At 43.1% G+C, this 20111-nt stretch overlaps 3 protein-coding genes across 5 annotated transcripts; 1 reads left to right on the top strand and 2 right to left on the bottom strand.

Annotated features, from left to right (window-relative positions):
- The first annotated feature begins 5407 nt into the window (after positions 1–5407).
- LOC311316628 (tetraspanin-9) lies at positions 5408–8859 on the top strand. 2 transcript variants are annotated; one of them, XM_084447529.1, is made up of 9 exons: positions 5408–5591; positions 6091–6143; positions 6398–6479; positions 6577–6768; positions 6920–6994; positions 7167–7268; positions 7569–7700; positions 7787–7870; positions 7981–8859. In XM_084447529.1, exons 3-9 carry the CDS (start codon positions 6417–6419, stop codon positions 8050–8052), a joined length of 720 nt encoding a protein of 239 aa, XP_084303655.1. In that variant the 5' UTR covers positions 5408–5591; positions 6091–6143; positions 6398–6416; the 3' UTR covers positions 8053–8859. The 2 variants fall into 2 exon arrangements, with proteins under 2 accessions (XP_084303655.1, XP_084303656.1); XM_084447530.1 differs by having other exon boundaries at positions 6410–6479.
- Positions 8084–14630, bottom strand: amdhd1 (amidohydrolase domain containing 1). 2 transcript variants are annotated; one of them, XR_014630724.1, is made up of 10 exons: positions 14407–14630; positions 14083–14189; positions 13877–13941; positions 13361–13638; positions 12960–13185; positions 9884–10008; positions 9664–9757; positions 9372–9532; positions 8934–9180; positions 8084–8779 (listed from the first exon to the last, which is right to left on the bottom strand). XR_014630724.1 is itself a non-coding variant. In XM_084447528.1 (9 exons), exons 1-9 carry the CDS (start codon positions 14541–14543, stop codon positions 9075–9077), a joined length of 1299 nt encoding a protein of 432 aa, XP_084303654.1. In that variant the 5' UTR covers positions 14544–14630; the 3' UTR covers positions 8084–9074. The 2 variants fall into 2 exon arrangements, 1 of the variants encoding a protein (XP_084303654.1); XM_084447528.1 differs by having other exon boundaries at positions 8084–9180.
- Positions 14631–15047: 417 nt separating this feature from the next.
- On the bottom strand, positions 15048–17199 carry LOC311316626 (small nuclear ribonucleoprotein F-like; the record flags this gene model as incomplete). The annotated part of the gene is given in 5 exon segments (XM_084447527.1): positions 15048–15114; positions 15830–15894; positions 16332–16359; positions 16361–16455; positions 17107–17199. Coding segments are annotated over 5 exon segments (258 nt in total). The 5' UTR covers positions 17110–17199.
- Positions 17200–20111: the final 2912 nt, after the last annotated feature.

Below are 20111 nucleotides of genomic sequence, written 5' to 3' on the forward strand. Positions count from 1 at the left end.
ACAGCTAAATCGGGGTCCGTCTGTGGTCAATTGAATTGATGGGACAAGATTGGGGATTGCCAACACCTGCCTATATAAGGTACCACAGTTGACAGTGCATGTCAGAGCAAAATCCAAGCCATGGGGTCAAAGGAATTATCTGCAGACCTCAGAAACAGGATTGTGTCAAGGCATAGATCTGGAGAAGGGTAGGCCTACAGAAAATGTTATGCAGCTTTACAGGACCCAAAGAGCACAGTGGCCACCATCATTTATAAATGGAAGAAGTTTGGAACCACCAAGGCTCCAGGCTATCACCAGGCTAATACCATCCCTACAGTGAAGCATGGCGGTGGCAGCATCATGATGTGGGGATATTTTTCAACAGCGGGAACGGGGCAACTAGTCCTGATAGAGGGAAAGATGAAGGCAGCTAGTACATCGGGATCCTTGAAGAAAACCTGCTCCAGAGCATTCTGGACCTCAGACTGGGGCAAAGGTTTACCTTCCAACACGACAACGACCCGATGCACACAGACAGGAGAACAAAATAGTGGCTTCGGAGAAAGTCTGTGAATGTCCTTGAGTGGCCCAGCCAGAGATCTGAATCCAATTGTACATCAGTGGAAAGAGCTGAAAATGGCTGTGTACCAATGCTCCCCATCCAACGGAGCTTGCAAGGATATGCCAAGAGAAATATGCAAAAATCTCCAGAAACAAGTGTGCTAGTAGCTTTTTTCCCCAAGACGCCTTGAAGCTGTAATCACTCTGCCAAAGGTGCATCAATCAACTATTAGCTAAGGGTGTGTACAGATATGTAACCCCTAAATAGCCTATTTTTGTCAGTAAACTGAAATTCCTTATTTTCTAAAAACCTGTTCTCACTTCGTCATTATTGGCTATTGTGTGTAGATGTTTGAGGTGAAAAATTAATTTAATCTATTGAAGAATAAGTCATTATGTCATAGTCAGTAATGTTATAAAATGTGGAGAAGGGGTGTGCAGACTTTCTGGCTTGACTGTATATCCAAGTGTAAGCAGTATGCGCATTTAATTATTGCAGACATTTTCTTACCGCGACTTTGGGATTGTAAGCCCGTCTTTTCCTCTTCATCTCCTCCACACGGGGGCCACAGTTTACTTTGGCTTCCAAAGCAGCCATCCTCTCCTCCGTGGACAACAATGTGCTCTTCACTGCAGTCAGCTGCTGATTCAAATCTGCAGCAAGCAGAGTGATCTGGCGAGACAGCCCGTTCAAAGCAGCCAACACCTTATTGTCTGTGTCTGCGGGAATAGGAGAGAGGGGTCGATCACGAGGCAGATCATCTCCATGTCCCTCTCCGCCTTGCATGTTAGGACAGGCTTCACTCTGCTCCTCTGCAAGGATTTCCCCCTCTTCCTCCTCCTCAGTCACACACTGATCTTCCCCCTCCGTCACATACTCATCTTCATCCTCCTCAGTCACATACTCATCCTATGCAAATGCAAAGTACACATTTAAAACACATCCATTCCTGGCTCCTGTAATTATAATTCAGTTTATTAAAGAATGGCTTCCCTAAAAGAAACCGTCCACTGAGTGTAAAGCTGATGTTGAAAAGATGAAATATGTGGGTAAAACATTTTGGGCTTTCCATCTGAGGTTGATAAGCCTGTATGTAACTTTTTACTTTTATGTTCCAAGGAAATTTCGTGCTTACCACAAAACAGGGGATGTTTGCTTTTTTATATTGCACTGAATCTGAATTTCTGGAGTCAAGGAAGAGATGAACGCCTTGGTCATCTGTTGTTTCATCTGGTAAACATGCAAACCCGTGCAGAAGATACATTATATTTACAACATCAGTTAAATTATACAATAACAGTGAAAAACAATCTCAACTAGCCAAAACAGTAAAGACGAAATATCGATGAAATTATTTTTTCCACCTTTGAGATGTTGTTGTAGGACTCTAATGCAGAAATTAAAGGGTTTTCCTTTTTTATGTTTTAGTAGGTTTTTAGGGAAATGGTGTAAGCTAATACAACGTTAATTGGCCCTAATTTGGAGCAGAATTTCTGTTTTTGTCACATTGTCAAAACAAATACAGAACAACTAAGGGTAAATCTGCAGGGTAGCTAGCCTAGGCTACCATGCAGCCTACTAACCTGAAGGAATAAGCTGGTGGACCAAGTGTTATGGTAGAGAGCTGGATTGTCCAGAGGCATTAATTTAAATGCAAATTAATCCTAATCCTATTTTACTTAGATGTCATTGTGCTGTTTACCGTTGTCTGAATCATCAGTGGGTGGGTGCATTTCCGTTTCTTCAATCTCTCCAACCAAGTTCTCGGGATGTTCAAACACCGAAGGTGCAGAACTCTCGCCGGTGTGGATTTGACTGAATGACAGCAGCTGGTACTGTAACTGTACATCTGATCGAGCCCTTTTGGATTTTCTTTCCCAAACTCCATTTTTGAAATTGAGTTTTTTATGCTCATAATACTGCGAATAACAGAGTTCCAAGTCACAATGTCCACAGAGGCGCCGCTCCCGAGCTCTTTTTTTATTGAGTTTAAACATAGAACACACGCGTTTTTGAAAATGTGAAATAGCAAACGAAATCAGAGTTTGTGGTTGGTTGTTCACCTTGGAACATGTGATACAATTAGAGTTTGTGGTTGGTTGTTCACCTTGGAACGCCGAGTTTGTGGTTGGTTGTTTACCTTGGAATACCTGATACAAGAGGGGTATAAATTTGCGAGCACTTTTGGGGGTGGGTTGGGTGAGTCAAACAACTTTGATGAGACAACGAGTGCAAAACTAGCTAGCAAACAACAGCGCCGTTTTACTAGCAAACAACAACACTAAACAACAACACTACTAGCTAGCGAACTAGCTCACATTCTTACTATTATTAGCTAGCGTTAGCTACTGTTCTTATAGCAACTGTTCACATTAGCTAGCTAGCGTCCTAGCATTTAATGTTAGTTAGCGCCAGCTAGCTAGCGTAATAGCGTTAGCTAGCGTTAGGATACGGCTAGATAACTATTCACAGTGTACACAAGCACCATTCACGTCAACAAAGGGACTAGACGTGGACACAGGGATCAGGCTAATTTCCGAAACTGGACCCCGGAGTGGAACTACTCGGATGGCGCTTAGTGTCCGTGTCCCGCATATCACAATACCCCTGCATGGGCATGCAGGGGAATTGCTCAATGCTCGCTGCCCGAACGCCTCCACGCATACGTGGACCACCGGCACACATTTAAGCAACAGGTCTATTTCACATATATAAATGTGTGTATTCTATGTTAAAGCATGGCTAAAATGTGATACTGAGCCGTTTCACACAAGTGCCTCTACTCGTCTATTACACGTTTAGCTGTGATACCGGGCTGGAATGACTATGTGAATCACTGTGTGAACCACTATGTGAACCATCACTATGCGAACCACTATGTGAATCACTATTATATGAACCACTATGTGAACCACCACTATGTGAATGACTATGTGAACCATTGTATGAACCACTACAATGGGAACCACTATGTGAACAACTAATGTGAACCACTATTTGAACAACTGATGTGAACCACTGTGTGAACCACTGTGTGAACCACTATGTGAACAACTGATGTGAACCAATGTGAACCACTATGTGAACAACTGATGTGAACCACTCTGTGAACCACTATCACCGGTTAACCAAGGAGAGTATGCGACCTACAGAAATAGAATCCAACTTCTATAACAAAAAAAAATCGGAATAATTGTTTGGGAAGTTGTTTGCCGGAAAATCGAGGCATTTTAAATGACAGAGTTCTACTTGTGCTCATCCGCCTGCCATGCACCTGCTCGTAGATGAGGCTGAGCCTGTCGTCCTCACAGGATCCGTGCCGGAGGGTGAAGTTGTCCGTGAATCCCAGCAGAGCGATGCACCCACCGGGCTTCAGCACGCGATGCGCCTCCGCCAGGAAGCGGCTCTGGTCGAACCAGTGAGCGGCCGAGGCGGCGGTCAGGAGGTCCACGGAGCCGGCGGGGAACGGCAGGTCCTCAGCACTGCCCTTCCTGGAAGAGGAGCAGAGCTGCTCCAGAACTCTGAACTAATGTGACATAACAGGGCGACCTCACCAGAGACTCTACCAGTAGGCTACTCTGGCTCAACCGTGAGGTAACATAACACTGTTACCCCACCAGAGACTCTACAAGGCTAGTCTGGCTCAACGGATGTAGGTTTCGCTGCGGCACCAATCAGATTCAATCCCCCGACACTATTTTGCAAAAGCACCATTGGAAAAAAAAGAAGCCGCCCAAGATGATTGTGATTGGTGTAGTATATTTTGACCAGTATAATCACAAGTTATATAGTGAATTTCAAATGCACAAACATACTGGAGGGATGGAAAACTACATAGGCCTAGGATGTCTTTAAGACAAGACACTGGGGGAAAATCCCCAGTGTCTTGTCTTGAAGACATCCTAGTGTGTTGCTATGGCAGACTGGCACCACCTATATTTTACTAAGTGCTTCTTATCTAAACTATATGACATTAAGTGCCTTTTAGAAAAATCCATATATTCACTATTGCCACCTATATGACATTTAGTGGCTTTTAGTAAAATCTATATATTCACTAGGCGACGCGGTGGTGCTATAACAGCCCACTTTACCTTTTGGTCTGTAGGCTAACTCTTGAACCATAGGTTTTAAAATTAAAATTTCTTCTAATTTTTAATTAGATTATTAAAATCAAAGCCATTGTAGGGTTGAATGTAACCCAGAGGAAGAACTACAAGTGCATGCACACAACATCCAACACACATGCACACACTCAAGACACATACACACACACACACCATACACACACCCAACGCTAACCACACTTGCAATTTCCCCAAATTGCACATTTCTAGTTTATCACTGCCGAGAGAGTCAGCTATCGGTAAGCGACAGTTACATGTCTGCAAGGCCGTGAAGGCTAGTCTAGGCTACTTAATATTTAAAAGATCTTAGAATGTTTGTTGTCTTTTAAACCTGTGCAAACTTCATTTTGGGACACTGTAGCCAAAGCCAGTGGTTGGTCTTACGTCGCGACCCACTTTTCAGCCAGACAATGCTTTAAATGTGCACTGAAGGTCCTCCAGCGCGCTACTGAAAAGCTGGATTGCCTCCGCATTCTAATTCTAAGTTCTAAATCACCAGCAATCTAAACTAACTTCGTAAACATCATTATTAGGCTATATACACATGCCCTTAGAACAATGCTGGCTACAAATTCCCGTTAACTGCACTTCCACGGCAATGTACAGTGCTGCTTGACGAAAATCTCACTTTCCATGCAGTGTGACTCGATAACGTCACCCTCGCTCACCCCCCACCCGCACCACCACCCGCACCGTCCCGCCTCCAGACCGCTGAAGAGCTCCAGCCTAGTTTCCGCTCTCCCGAAAGAAAATATTTCGCCTCGGGATTATCGACAACTGGGAAGTTCTCCGAGCAAGCACGATAGTTTCATTTTGTGTTTATGAGAATTACGCAGCAGAAAGCAACCCAAGCCCAAAAGACAGGATTTCCACGATGAGCGCGTGGGAATAAGAACCGGGGATGAGCTGGAGTTTAGACGGTAGGGAATGTCCTCTCTTCAAAAGCGACGACAATCACACCAGCAAAGAGTTGTGTAAAGTTATATGCTGCCTATCTTAACAGTTCAGGCACAGTGTTGGGCTATTCCTTTCCTAAATTCAGAATACACCAACGATTAATTTCCAATTAGGCTACTATAGAGACAGCTCAGATAGTGTGCAGTTTCAACTCATTTTACGTTTGTGCCAAATCAAAGGCCTCGATGCTGCACCGACGTAATGGTCATGACTCATGAGATCTGAGAGGAACTGTAACAGTGTTATGGTAACAGTTTTCTATCAAAAATCCAAAATCTCACTAATTCTGTGGTGACGAGACATTTAGTTTAGAGAAAAATCCGTGATTCATGCAATGGTCTCTCTCGCCCTCTCCTCTCTCATTATCACACGCGCGCGCGCGCGTACACACACACTAGTATGATCTCACTCAGAAACCCTGTGATACAACATGAAAAGAAGTTTGTGTTGTGTGTGTTACAGTTGTATCCACTTAACCCTTGACGCTCAGTGCCTGTGATCGCCTCCTTGTCTAAGTAAGTTAACTCAGAAAATGTGAATGACAGAAGCAGAGTGAATGACCGAGTTTCAACAGAAATATAACCGGCATTAGCTTTGAAATGTAGAAGTAAACCACATTATTTTGCCCCTGGTGATGTCATGTATTCCTCTGAGGTTGTTTTTTTAGGGGGTTCTAGAAATATCACTGAATTTCCTTACTAAATATAAAATTAAAGTGGGATTTTAATCTTTAAATTATACTATTTAATTTGTTGTCCTGTTATTGCAGTAACTCACACAGCTGCACCATGGCTCGCGGCTGTATCTGCTGCGTTAAATACATGTTGTTCCTCTTCAACCTGCTATTTTGGGTGAGACAACACATACACAAACACACAGTTTCAACACATTGAAATGTTATTGCATGAACATCTATCTCAGTCTTGGTCATCCCTCTCTCTCTCTCAGTTGGGTGGGTGTGGTTTGTTGGGCGTGGGGGTGTGGCTGTCTGTGTCTCAGGGCAGCTTCGCCACTCTCTCACCCTCCTTCCCCTCGCTGTCCGCCGCCAACCTCATCATCACCCTCGGTACCGTCGTCATGGTTACAGGCTTCCTAGGTTGCCTGGGCGCCATCAAGGAGAACAAGTGCCTGCTGTTGAGTGTGAGTGGACTAAGCGCTGCTTAGAAATCAGGAAAACCAAATTGAAACTAAGTTCCAGTATTTATGTTGGCTCTGCATTTTCTGTGTATTTCGTAGAATGAAACAACTACCAAAGTGAACCTGTTCACCTACCTCTCTTTGTTTTCTTCAGTTTTTCATTGTGTTGTTGGTTATCCTGTTGGCGGAATTGATTCTTCTTATCCTGTTCTTTATCTACACAGATAAGGCAAGTTTTCCCTACTACGCTGGTAGATCAGATGTAAACCGCATTCTGCGTTTTTAAAATTCTGTTATTGGTCCATCTGATCCCAAACCTCACCCAAATTTCATCTATCTATCAACTATGTTACCTTCTTGGTCTCTGCCTACATTTCTCATGATTCTCGGTGTGTATGCAGGTTAGTGAGAATGCCAGGCGGGACCTGAAGGAGGGGCTGATTCTGTACAACACAGACAACAACGCTGGCCTCAAGAACGCCTGGAACACCATACAGTCAGAGGTACACAACTCTGACTGCACTCTCCACTACGCAACACACACACACACTACGCAACACACACACACACTGAACCCTCCTTCCAGCCTGAACACGGTCACCCAATCATACTTACTCAAATCTACCCGCATAAAACAGAATCTGCACCACCTCAATCCTTTCTCAAAGTGATGTTGATGTATTAATGCGTCACTGTATTAACATGGTAGTTTACTTTTTATGTGTAGCCAAAGCCAATTGTCCACTCTGGTGGACAGTCGTGTTTTCTAATCTAATGCCACCGAATGTAATGGCTTCCCTCAGTGGCGGTGCTGTGGGGTGACGGGGTACAAAGACTGGCACAACGCCCTGCAGGAGAAGGTCGTGCCTGATCGCTGCTGCCAGCAGATCTTCCAGGACTGTGGCCGCAACACCACCAACACATTCTGGACACGGGTATGTGTTTGTGTGTGTGTGCATGAGAGAGAACGTGTGTATGTTGTTGTTTTTTTATCCGCTCACCATTGTGTCTCTCTGCTCAGGGTTGCTATGAGAAGGTGGAGGAGTGGATGGATGACAACAAACACCTGCTTGGAACCATCGCCATGGGTGTGCTGGTCATACAGGTGAGGTGTAGGTTGTGTGTGTGTGTGTGTGTGTGTGTGTAGTACATTGTAGAGTAATGCATGTACTGTAGCTGGTTGTTTGTACTGATAAATGTTTTCTGTCTCTGTAGCTCCTAGGTATGGCCTTCTCCATGACTCTGTACCAGCAGATCCATAGAGCTGGGAAGAAGTATGAAGCCTGAAGTATGAAGCCTGAAGTATACACACACACACACTATAAGGCCACACACTCAGTGTTGCACTCCCCCATTTTCTTTTTGCTGTGCAACTCCCAGAGAAAACTAAACAGTAAAAACTAAAGCACAGAACTACAGCTGGTGGGACTGATGCTACATGTACACAATAGCAAATCACAACGCATACATACACAATCGTGCATGCCACAAAGCATTTATTTGATGTTTTATACACCCCATGTATAGTTTTTATGCACCAAATGAATATTTTTTTTGTACTATTGTGGAACTGATGAGATATGGAGGGGTGGGTGCTGGATGGTCTAGAGAAGGGAAGTCTGTGAACCAGAGAAGAGGAGAATGACTTTAACACCAGTGATGAAGAGTAAAGGGATCTAGACAGAAAAGAGTCATCTGAAGCCATGCCTTTGTATTGTATTGGTCAATTTTATAAACCAGTGTTGTATAATAAGTGTTCAATAAAAGCAGAGTTCTCTGTTGAAATGTTTTTTTTTTTTGCAGAAATGAAGCATGTAGGTATGTCTCTTGCAACAGAAATTATTGACTTATCTTTGTGATAGAGAGAAGGGACAGAGGAAAGAGATGCGTTGAGTAGGAGAGAAAGATAAACCCTCCAAGACAAAGAGGGAGGGGGTCAAAAAGAGGACAAAAACTTTGGAACCTAGATCCAGCTCTGAAACGAACGACAAGCTGAAAATGAGGACTGTTTAGTCTGAAAGAGATGGTAGAAGCAAACATAGTAAAAACTCAAGTATACTGATAAATGTATTCTACAGTCCTACAAAAGATAAATAGCGGTATTAAAATGACCGATAACTATTTGGTGCAAGCAAAGAGAACCACAGCCCAGTGAAGCATAGATTTACCTGGTAAACATTAACCACGTGTGTACAAAATACTTTGCTGCGAGCTGTGTCCACTCATTGACACGCTGCTGACCGACCAGTAAGGCTGTTGAGCTAATATCCGAATGCCGCAACGCAGCTTTCAACGTAGAACACGTGAAGTTAGAAGGCCATGGTTTTGTCGTTGTCGTAAACAACGTTGCCCTTGATGACCACGTAGCGGATCAGCTCCTGATGCCCCCCCAGCTGGTAGATTAGATGTTCCCACCTGAAACCAAGCATACGGGAGTCACACAGCCATTTCAAACCTTTCAACAACATGATATGGTGTTGGATTTTCGTATCACACATATCTTTGTATATTGCGTGTACAGTAATGATCTAGCTCCCGCTGTTACTCTGTGAATGAATGCACTTTAATGTCATGCCACTTGGCGTGACCGATCCCACATGTCTTACCGTGTGGTGTCGAGGACCAGCAGGTCTCCGTGTTTGTCGACCTCCAGGGACCCGTGCGTGTGAGAGCAGCCCAGAGCGTAGGCAGCGTTGATGGTGGCGGCGGACAGAGCCTCGGGCATGGACATCCTCATGTTCACACAGGCCAGGTGCATGACCATCGGCTGGGAGGGCAAGACAGGGATGGATAGGGAGAGAGAGAAGGATGGATGGATGGATGGATGGATGGATGGATGGAGAGAAGATAAATAATGACTTCCTACTCTTCTCTCTCTCCCTGTGGTACTGTACCCACCATCGAGCAGCAGTAGGCGTTGGGGTTGAAATCACTCCCCAGGGCAACGATGACCCCAGCCTCTAGCATATCTCGGGCCCTTGGCTGAGGAAGCCTGAACACACACACACACACACACACACACACACACACACATGCAATTAATGCAAGAGCTGACTACCTTCCCATAATTTGTGTGATGTGTGTGTGTTTTGCTAGAGAGTGTGTGAGTTCAACTAACCGCAGGATGTAAGCTGTTGTTGGAAGCAGGACAGCGGCGGTCTTGGCTGTTGCCATGGCAGCGATGCCCTCATCCGTCACCTCCTCCAGGTGACTTATGGCCAGGGCATCAAGTTCTGCCCCCAGCTGCCAAAACAAATATAAAACACACACACACACACACACACACACACACACACACACACACACACACACACACACACACACACACACACACACACACACACACACACACACACACACACACACACACACACACACACACACACACACACGGGGAAAGCTTTACAACAGAAAAGGTGTACATCATTACACTTCTTTTAAACTGTTGTCTACTGTCTGCATTGACTTTGACTGTGTGGTTATTGTTGGTGATTTTAACATCCATGTTGACAACCCTCAGGGCAGAGGGACTAAAGAGCTAGGTTGTGTCCTTGATAACTATGGACTGACTCAGCATGTGACGGAGCCCACACACAACAAGGGGCACACTCTGGACTTAATCATCACCAAAGGTCTGAATATTTCTAAGGTTCAGGTATCTGATGTTGCGCTCTCTGATCATTCCTGTGTTTTCTTTGAGAGTACTATCTCCATGCACACAAATTCTCAATCAGAGGTTATCTCAAAACGGCACATCACTGAAAACACCAGTGAGATATTTACTCAGGCTTTCTCGTCCACACCTGCCCTCTCTATGGCCTCAGTCAACGAGCTTGTAGATAATTTCAATGTTAAAATTACAAACATTATTGACGCCGTTGCGCCCACTAAGGTGAAGGTGGTCTCTGGTAAGAGAAGATCTCCATGGAGAAAGGCCATGCTGGTCAGAACAGAAAAGAGAGAGTGTCGAAAATCTGAACGCAGATGGCGAAAAACAAATCTCCATGTTCATTATGACATCTATAAAGAGAGACTTCGCATTTATAATATGGAGCTGAGAAATGCACGGCAGACCTTCTTTTCTGACATCATCACCAAAAACCATAACAATGCACGTGCTTTGTTTGCCACTGTTGATAGGCTGACAAACCCTCCTGTGTCAGTAGCCTCTGAACTTCTATCCACCAGGGCCTGCAATGAATTTGCCTCATTCTTCACTGACAAAATTCAGAAAATTAGACAAGCAGTCAGTGCCTCCATTCCAGGTACAGGACATGTGTCACAGTGTCCACTTAAAATCAATAATTGTACCATGACACAATTTAATCCGATCAACCATAAAACCCTGGGGGACACTATACAATGTCTGAAATCCTCCACCTGTTGCCTTGATGTTCTACCTACAGACTTCTTCAAAACTGTATCCAACTGCATGGCCTCTGATTTACTACAAATTGTAAACACATCTCTTCTTTCAGGTGTGTTCCCACATACCCTGAAAACTGCAGTCATCAAGCCACTCTTAAAAAAGAATAATCTAGACAGCTCACAAATGAACAATTATAGGCCCATATCAAACCTCCCATTTCTAAGCAAAATAATTGAAAAGGTTGTTTTCCAACAACTGAATAACTTCCTGGCACTAAGTAATGGCTTTGATGTCTTCCAGTCAGGATTTCGACCACATCACAGCACAGAGACTGCTCTAATTAAGGTATTTAATGACATCCATTTAAACACAGATAATGGCAAAATCTCAGTCTTAGTATTACTGGATCTCAGCGCTGCGTTCGACACGGTAGACCACAACATACTACTAGGCCGACTGGAAAATTGGTTGGGAATTTCTGGTACAGTGTTAGATTGGTTTGAATCCTACTTAAAGGACAGGGATTATTTTGTGTCTATAGGCAATTACAAATCTGAGCTGACAAAAATGACCTGTGGAGTTCCCCAAGGCTCCATCCTGGGGCCTCTTCTGTTCAACATTTACATGCTCCCACTAACTCAAATTATGGAAAACAACAAAATATGTTACCATAGCTATGCAGATGACACACAAATTTATATCACTATATCACCAGGAGACTATAATCCCATACAAGCGCTGAGTAAGTGCACTCAACAAATCAATGATTGGATGTGCCAGAACTTTCTCCAACTAAACAAAAATAAAACTGAAGTAATTGTCTTTGGAGCCAAAGAAGAACGATTAAAAGTCAGTGCTCAACTTCAATCAGTAATGCTAAAAACCACAAACGAAGCCAGAAATCTTGGTGTAGTCATGGACTCAGACCTGAATTTCAACAGCCACATTAAGTCAATTACAAAGTCAGCCTACTATCACCTGAAGAATATATCAAGGATCAAAGGATTTATGTCCCAGAAGGATTTGGAAAAACTTGTCCATGCGTTTATCTTCAGTAGACTCGACTACTGTAACGGCATGTATACAGGTCTCTCTAAAAAATCGATCAGACAGCTGCAGCTGATTCAGAACGCTGCTGCTCGAGTCCTCACTAAGACTAAGAAAGTGGAGCATATCACACCAGTACTAAGGTCTTTACACTGGCTTCCTGTCTGTCAAAGAATTGACTTTAAAATACTGCTGTTGGTTTATAAAGCACTGAATGGTCTAGGGCCAAAATATATTTCTGATCTGCTCATATGCTATGAACCATCCAGACCCCTCAGGTCGTCTGGCACAGGTCTGCTTTCTGTCCCCAGAGTTAAAACAAAACATGGAGAAGCAGCACTCAGTTTTTATGCTCCACATATCTGGAACAAACTTCCAGAAAACTGCAGGTCTGCTGCAACTCTTGGTTCTTTTAAAACAAGCCTGAAGACTTTTCTTTTCGCCACTGCTTTCTAAGAGGAGCTATGTTTATCAGTATACTGCACTGTAACTTTTATTCCTGTATTCTATTTGTCCTGCTTTTTGTTTAAATGTCTATAATGACTTGCTTTTTGTTTTAATGCTTTTAATGTGTCCTGCCTTTTGTTTTAAATGTCTATAATGTCTTGCTTTTTGTTTTAATGCTTTTAATGTCTCATGTAAAGCACCTTGAATTGCCCTGTGGCTGAAATGTGCTATATAAATAAACTTGCCTTGCCTTGCCAACTTGCCTTGCCTAAACCAATAATAACGCGTTGCAGGTTGATGTTGCGTTCTTCTGACCGACCCACGTTCGTACCTGCGCAGAGTTCATGGGGTGAAGCTCGTCCCCGTGGAAGTTGATGTTGAGGCCCATGTCTTTGCCGGCCTGCAGGATGGCGCGGGTGGAGTCCAAGTCGAATACGCCCCGCTCACAGAACACGTCGATGTTGTCGACCCTCAGCGCCCCCGACGACATGCGCTCACGCAGCTGCGGCAGCTGCACCTGTAGGATGTCCTCCGTCGCTTCGGCAACCGTCTTATCCCTAGGGAGACAGAAGAAGTGGTGACACTGGTGGTTAACAGAACATGACTTTGTTCCCGAGCACTGACTGGTAGTGGCAGTGTGTGTGGGGGGGGGGGGAGGGGGGGGGAGAATGTTTTACATGTTTGTGTGTGCGAGAGAGAGTGTGTGTGTGTGTATATGCCCGTGTTCAGTACTTGGGCACGGCGTGGGCCCCACAGTAGGTGGAGGAGATGTTGATGGGCAGGCTGCGCCTGGCCGCCTCGATGACCTCCAGCATCTTCAGCTCACTCTGCAGCTCCAGGCCGTAGCCAGTCTTACACTCCACCAGGGTGGTCCCCGCCCGCTGCATGCGGCCCAGGCGGCCCGTCAGAGAGGCCAGCAGGGCGGGGGCCGGCGCCGCCCGGGTGTGCTCCACCGTGAAGTGGATTCCTCCCCCGGCACGGTGCACATCCATGTAGGAGGCCCCGGCCAGCTGCGGGACACACACACACAATATACTTTATTCATTTTGGATTTAAATTGAAATACATGAATTGTAATTATAAAAACTATTACAAATTACATAGATAGGATCAGCTGAAAGTGTACACAATACACTACAACACTTTTAAATTTGAGATCCATCAAACATTTTTGATATGCCTACGTTACATCAGTGGAAAGTTAAACACAAGCCCACAAATGGAGGTCAGTAACCTCAGGTTATATACCTTCATAGCGAATTCATGTACCCTGTCACCAGCCCACACTGGGTGAGTGTGTGCATCCACCAATCCTGGAAGACAGCAAATATTCAACATTTATTTTAAAATGATCTTACGACACAAAATCAATATGATTGGCATGTGAAAAAACATTTGTATATTAGTACAGTTTGCATAATGCGAGTGCTTCCATACACCATCATAGTACTTGCCAGGTATGACACACATGCCCGTCGCAAGGATCACTTTGTCGAATGACGCTGCTGAATATTGGGCCTCAATAGCGTCCGCTGGTCCAACAGCTTTTATTAACCCATCACTGGACGGATAAACAGATGGAAATAATATGGGAAAAATCCACCGTCATCAAACTTTACTAGAGAAATAACATATTAGCATAGCATGTTTTGTGTCAAATTCCCAGGCATTAAAGTGCTTACATTAGGTTATAGGTATATTTTATATTTAGCCTAGTATGTCCCCTGACAGATAAAAGGTTTGTATCAAATGATTATGATACAATTGAAAAGGCTTACCTTCCAACAACAACGCTCCCATTCTCAATTACACACAGTTTCTGCATACCATCCTTCGTCAGGTACTTTTCACCATTGTTGCAAATTAAAACCACCTGTTTGGCGTTCTTCACCAGAAGTCTATGCTTGTTGGACATTGTAAAATAAAAGTAGCTGTACACAGAACTCACTTCTCTCTGGGAGCAAACTTTCCGTCACTGCAGGTTTGGGATTACTGGTTTGGGGACAAGCAAATATGAAAAGGGACAGAGGTTCAAAGTGCACGTTGCAGTTGGCGCGTCTCACCAACTTACCATCACCCCCTCCCCCGCCCTCTCTCTCTCTCTCTCTCTCTCTCTCTCTCTCACACACACACACACACACACACACACACACACACATACATACACACATACATACACACACACACACAGAATTACAATAACAGGTTTTTAAAAAAAGTTCCTATTCAGTTTTATTGTTCATCTCATGATACGTGAATTATATACAATACACAAACCATAAATTATTTTGAAAACGTAATTTAAATGATTTTTTCAACATGGTGAAAATGTAAAAAACATAAAGCTAACATAAGTACATCAATACACACATTACAAAGATAACGCTCGATGCGAGTGTCCATTCCTCACATCTCTCCATCATTCTCTCATCTCGCCATCTTCCTCCTCTTCCTCCACTCCTCGAATATATAAAACATTATTACACCTGTGGGAAGAGAATTATCTTACATCACACTAAAACAGTGCACACAAACAACTTACGTTTTCTATTTTTATTATGTCTAAATTGATGTTTTGCTTTTAATGTCTCTTATAATATAGTAAAGCACTTTGAACTGCATTTTATGTCACAAAGGGTGCTCTATAAAGTTTTATTATTATTGTTGTTATTATTATTACTACAACATAAACATGGGGAAAGTGAAGTGGAGATGAATGTTTCTCTTGTACTGAATGATGGATTGACTTGCTGAAACACAGTAGACATTAAAATAGGATATAATTCTGATTCAACCATCATTCAAGAAATGGTCAATCTGGCCGGATTGGAAAAAGTAAGATATCCTCAAACATTCAAATGCAAGTTCAATATTCTAGTTTCTTTATTGTTATGTAACCCAACCCATGTGTTTTGGCACGCCCAGAGTGGGATTCGAACCCGGGTCTCCCTCGGGACACCATTTTAACCAGTTACACTGATGAAAAGCTAGCTCTTCATCGGCGTGGGTGGATGGTATTTATACTGGGGGAGTGAGTTTAACAACTCGCTAGCTACTCAAAGACTCACGAGGACTCAGTTTCACTCGGTTACAGTTAAATCCATTAGACAAGTATGAGAGAGAGTAAAATTCTTCGGTTCCAGATGGACAGGCTACCCTCGATAAAAAGAGGACAGGGAAACAATGAGTTCACTTATTTACCTGACAAGTACTTCTCCGAGGTGACCCGCCAACGCTCCGTCAACATACTCTTCTGGGTTCGCCAGCTGTCGGAAAACAAACGTTGTACAAACTTTAGAAATCTCTACAAGAAGATGAAGGGATAGTCTCCTCCTCACACTCAGTCTTTCTTTTTCTTCATTCTTTTCTCTTTCTTCACTCAGTCATGAGTCATGACTAGTCTGGGGCCATTCGCCTTGCATTTAAGATCCGGTTTAAGGCAGGTCTAGGCCGATGTTGAATCCGCCAGATTCAGTTTTGGTGTAGGTGGGCTCTAGGCTAGCTCTAGACAGGATCTGAATCTGATAATGAATAGAAACCAGACTTGGTGACACAAGGTTATCAAACGGGTCCCTTCGCTTTGCATTTTAGATCCAGTCTAACGCTGGTCTCAGACGATGTTGGATCCGCCGGATCCAGTTTTGGAGTATGCGGGCTCTAGACAGGATCAGAGACATCCCAGGCGTGCTGCTGCATCACTCACCTGCATGTTCATGTAGCTATCCACAGACCAGGTAGCCCTTGTACTCCATGCCCCACTTCAGCCTCACCATTACAGGCTTGCCCGTCAGGCCATTCAGGAAGGGCTTGGGGTTCAGCGGTAAACTCTACACATAGCACATCGAAGAGAGAGAGTTGGTTAGCAGCTGACGGGGGAACTTGACATCACTGCAATAACCTTGGGTAACTACCATGCCGTTTCAGGACCAAAGTTGGACTGCCGTCCGTTAAAAGGTCGACACAAACCACAACATTATAAGTAGGAAAGAAAGAATATGAGCTCATTCACATTCACACACAAAACAAGACGGTGTAGATTTGCTGCATCAATAGACTATGATTTACTGTCATCGCCTCGTTTGCAAAATGTTATACTTGCACTATTAAACTTTCAATAAGTTGCACCTTCAGCTAACGTTACAGCAGTAAGCCAGACCTGTTTAGGGTTCACTGTAGGCTAAAATTGAACTTAATGCCAAAGTCAATGGGCTACTTAATCAAAATACACGGTAAATTAATTTAGTTAATATTATGGGTTATAAGTGATTGTTTCCATTTCATATAAATAAGCTTCCATCCTGCTGATCATTGATTCATTCGCTTTCATACAGTCAAGGGAATGAATGAGCTAACTTTAGAATGCTAGCAACCTAGTCACTAATAGCTAGTTAGTTCATGCAATAAACTCGCTATCCCGAACGTTTTTCTTCCCCAAATTGCCCAAGAATCCAGGTCTGGCTATGCATTATTAAACTTACCATCTCTGTCTAAATATGATTAACGACACAATTATAATTTCAAACGTACGACAAATAGTCAACGTTGAAACCAAAAAGCTCACACGCTTGCCGCCAAACACAGGAAGTACAACTTCTTTTAACTTTGACCCCAATACACAACAAAAGCGCAATCGCGCAGTGTGCTATTTACCGCCACCTGGCGGAATTAAGTGCACGATGCAAAACAGAAAAACTAATCATATGTATGGTGAATTTGAAAGACAAAATCCTGTATTCATCCTTTATCCAATACAATGAGGCTGTCATTTATATGATATTCAGCTGCAGTGCAGATCTTTTTGCTTGAAAAAAGCTTGACGGTTTATAAATTAAATGTTTCTGACAATTATGATTATGATTTTGATTCAAAAATCTTTTCTTTTTTTTACATATATAGATAGATAGACAGACAGACAGACAGACAGATAGACAGATAGATAGATAGATAGATAGATAGATAGATAGATAGATAGATAGATAGATAGATAGATAGATAGATAGAAGTACTTTATTAATCCCCAAGGGGAACTTCTTGTTGCAGCAGTAAAGACAACAAAAATGCTAAATCAGGCACAAAAAGGCTCAGTCATGTATCAATCATACTAACTACAGTACATACTGTCAGTTGTTAACTGTCCTGTTAAAAAAACATCTGAGCACCAAAACAAACTGCCCTAGCTCCCTCCAAACAGGTCCAGGTCCTTCATGTCCAGCCATTCAGTGGATGCATTGAACAGTCTGATGGTAGGAAGGACCTACAGAAGCGCTCCGCAAAGCACCATAGCAGGATCAGTCTGCCGCTGAAGGTGCTCCTCTGCCTGACCAGTGTGATGAAGAGACATTGTCCATGATGGCCTTCAGTTTGGCCAGCATTCTTCTCTCCGCAGCTACAGCCACTGAGTCTAGGCTGACCCCCAGTTCAGGAGGCCTTGGTGTTGGCCTTGATCTAACAGGTGTCATTATTAAAGATTCTTTCCTCATATATTAGATTGAGATTCCATTATTTTTACATCGAATATACAAGTAAAGGGGAGCAAGATTCTTAGGTTCTGGCTCCTCAACCATGCAACAAAAACAACAACACAATAATACTACTAGTTGTAGATACAAGCTAATAATCATACAACAATCATATTAATACCTTTTGGGAGATACACTCTATGGTCACTGTTGGGAAAAAATCTTCACTCTCTGGGACTTAATCTCAAAGTAATACATTCAAAACATGCCAAAACCAAATCTAAGAAGATTATGATGGAATTCATTGGAATGTGCATAGAGGTGTATTGACTGTCATATCTGGGTCAGGGCTGGCTCCATGTCTGAGCAGCTCTCCGTCTGGAGTTCTCATTCATTTTTCTGTCTCGACGCACTTCGTCTGTTAATGATTTGACAAGTTCAAACCTGACATTACGAATAAGGCCAATGTCTTACTTCCCACAGTTAGGGCTGGGTCATGGATCGAAATTCCTGGGAAATTACCCTTGATCCTCAATGCATTGCTGAAATACCAATGTGCTTACATAATTTAATACTCTTTTCCTTCAGAACCTTTGGGCAGCCAAAATCAATATCTAGTGTGAGTGTATGTATGTAAGAGAGTGTGAGAAAGAGAGGTGTTTGTGTTTAAAGTCTGTAAAGCAACCTTTGATATCTGCAGTAGTGGAGGATCTGTGTGTCTGACCCACTGTGAGACTTGCTGTCTCATCCAGGAGAAACATGAGCCCATTAACCCTAAGTTCAAGTTCAAGATCAACTTTAGTGAACCAGGATAGTCCAATCAATCAACCAATCAATCAAACAATCAATCAATCAGTGCAACTTTATTTAAATCAATGAAATTATTTATATAGCCTAGCATGTCATACACTGAGGCAACACAATGTGCTTCACAGAAAAGAAAAGGTGGTGTAGGCTACTGTTGTTACTGTTTTCCAGGGAGTCCTGACTAGAGTAAGAGACCCAGGAGCAAAGGAGTGATCAGATGGAGAGAGAGGGGGGAGAGAGAGAGAGAGAGAGAGAGAGAGAGAGGGAAGGGGTAAATACCAGATAGCAGTCTATTGACGTTAAGAGCCTCTACAGTATCTGTGATGTTCTCTGCAGCACATTAACTGGATTTTTCAATGGTCTGAAGGCAACATCAACGTGCTCAAGACGAAGTTGACATGAAAACAGGATGACGGAGTTTTCCACCACCAGCCGTCGAAGACTGCAGCCTCTATACTTGCCACTGTGCTTTATTACAGCCATTGAACACAAGGGGACGCAGTAGATGCTTTTGGTAGTCATACGTGTAAAATATTTTTTAAATATTCAGTTTGACTTATTCAGTTTTGACTCACAATCAATTAATTGATTTGCATGTATTAATTATTACTATTCATTATTACACTGTTATTACACTGTTATATGTTAGTCTTTAGGTGTTAAATAGAACATTGTATTGTCACATTGTTGTAACAGATAATGAGGCCTGTATTAGTTCCGTTTAATGCGTTCAATTGAAGCTAGCCTAGCCTATATAATCGGCTAATTATATTATATTGCATATGTATAGGCCATTATTGTATTGTATTCTATTATTAGCCTGCATATATCACTATGCCTGCATTCCAAGAGGTTTTGACGGGATGTTGTCCACAGTGACCCTTCCCATTCATGGCACTTAAGGTTTAACCAAGCGACGTAATTTAAAGTGAGTCACTATGCTGTCTCCAAGAGGAGAAAAAATCTCGCCTCTCTTCTCGTTTAAATCAAATCCGAGCTGAAATTACTTTTTTGGATGAGTGCCTGTCTCTTTCGCTCATGTCAGTAGGCTAAACATTTCCGTACCTAGCCTACTTTTCATCGGTCTGCGAGTCTGTTGAGAGAGTTTGTTCTGCGTAGCGTGCCAGCGCTGACCTGACACTCGCTGACTTGACTAGCAGGAATGTTCCTTTAAGTCGGAGAAAAATGCAAAGAGACTGGGCGGAGCCGCAAGCCGC

Source organism: Borostomias antarcticus (assembly GCF_949987555.1).
Source record: "Borostomias antarcticus genome assembly, chromosome: 13".
Classification (NCBI taxonomy): domain Eukaryota; kingdom Metazoa; phylum Chordata; class Actinopteri; order Stomiiformes; family Stomiidae; genus Borostomias; species Borostomias antarcticus.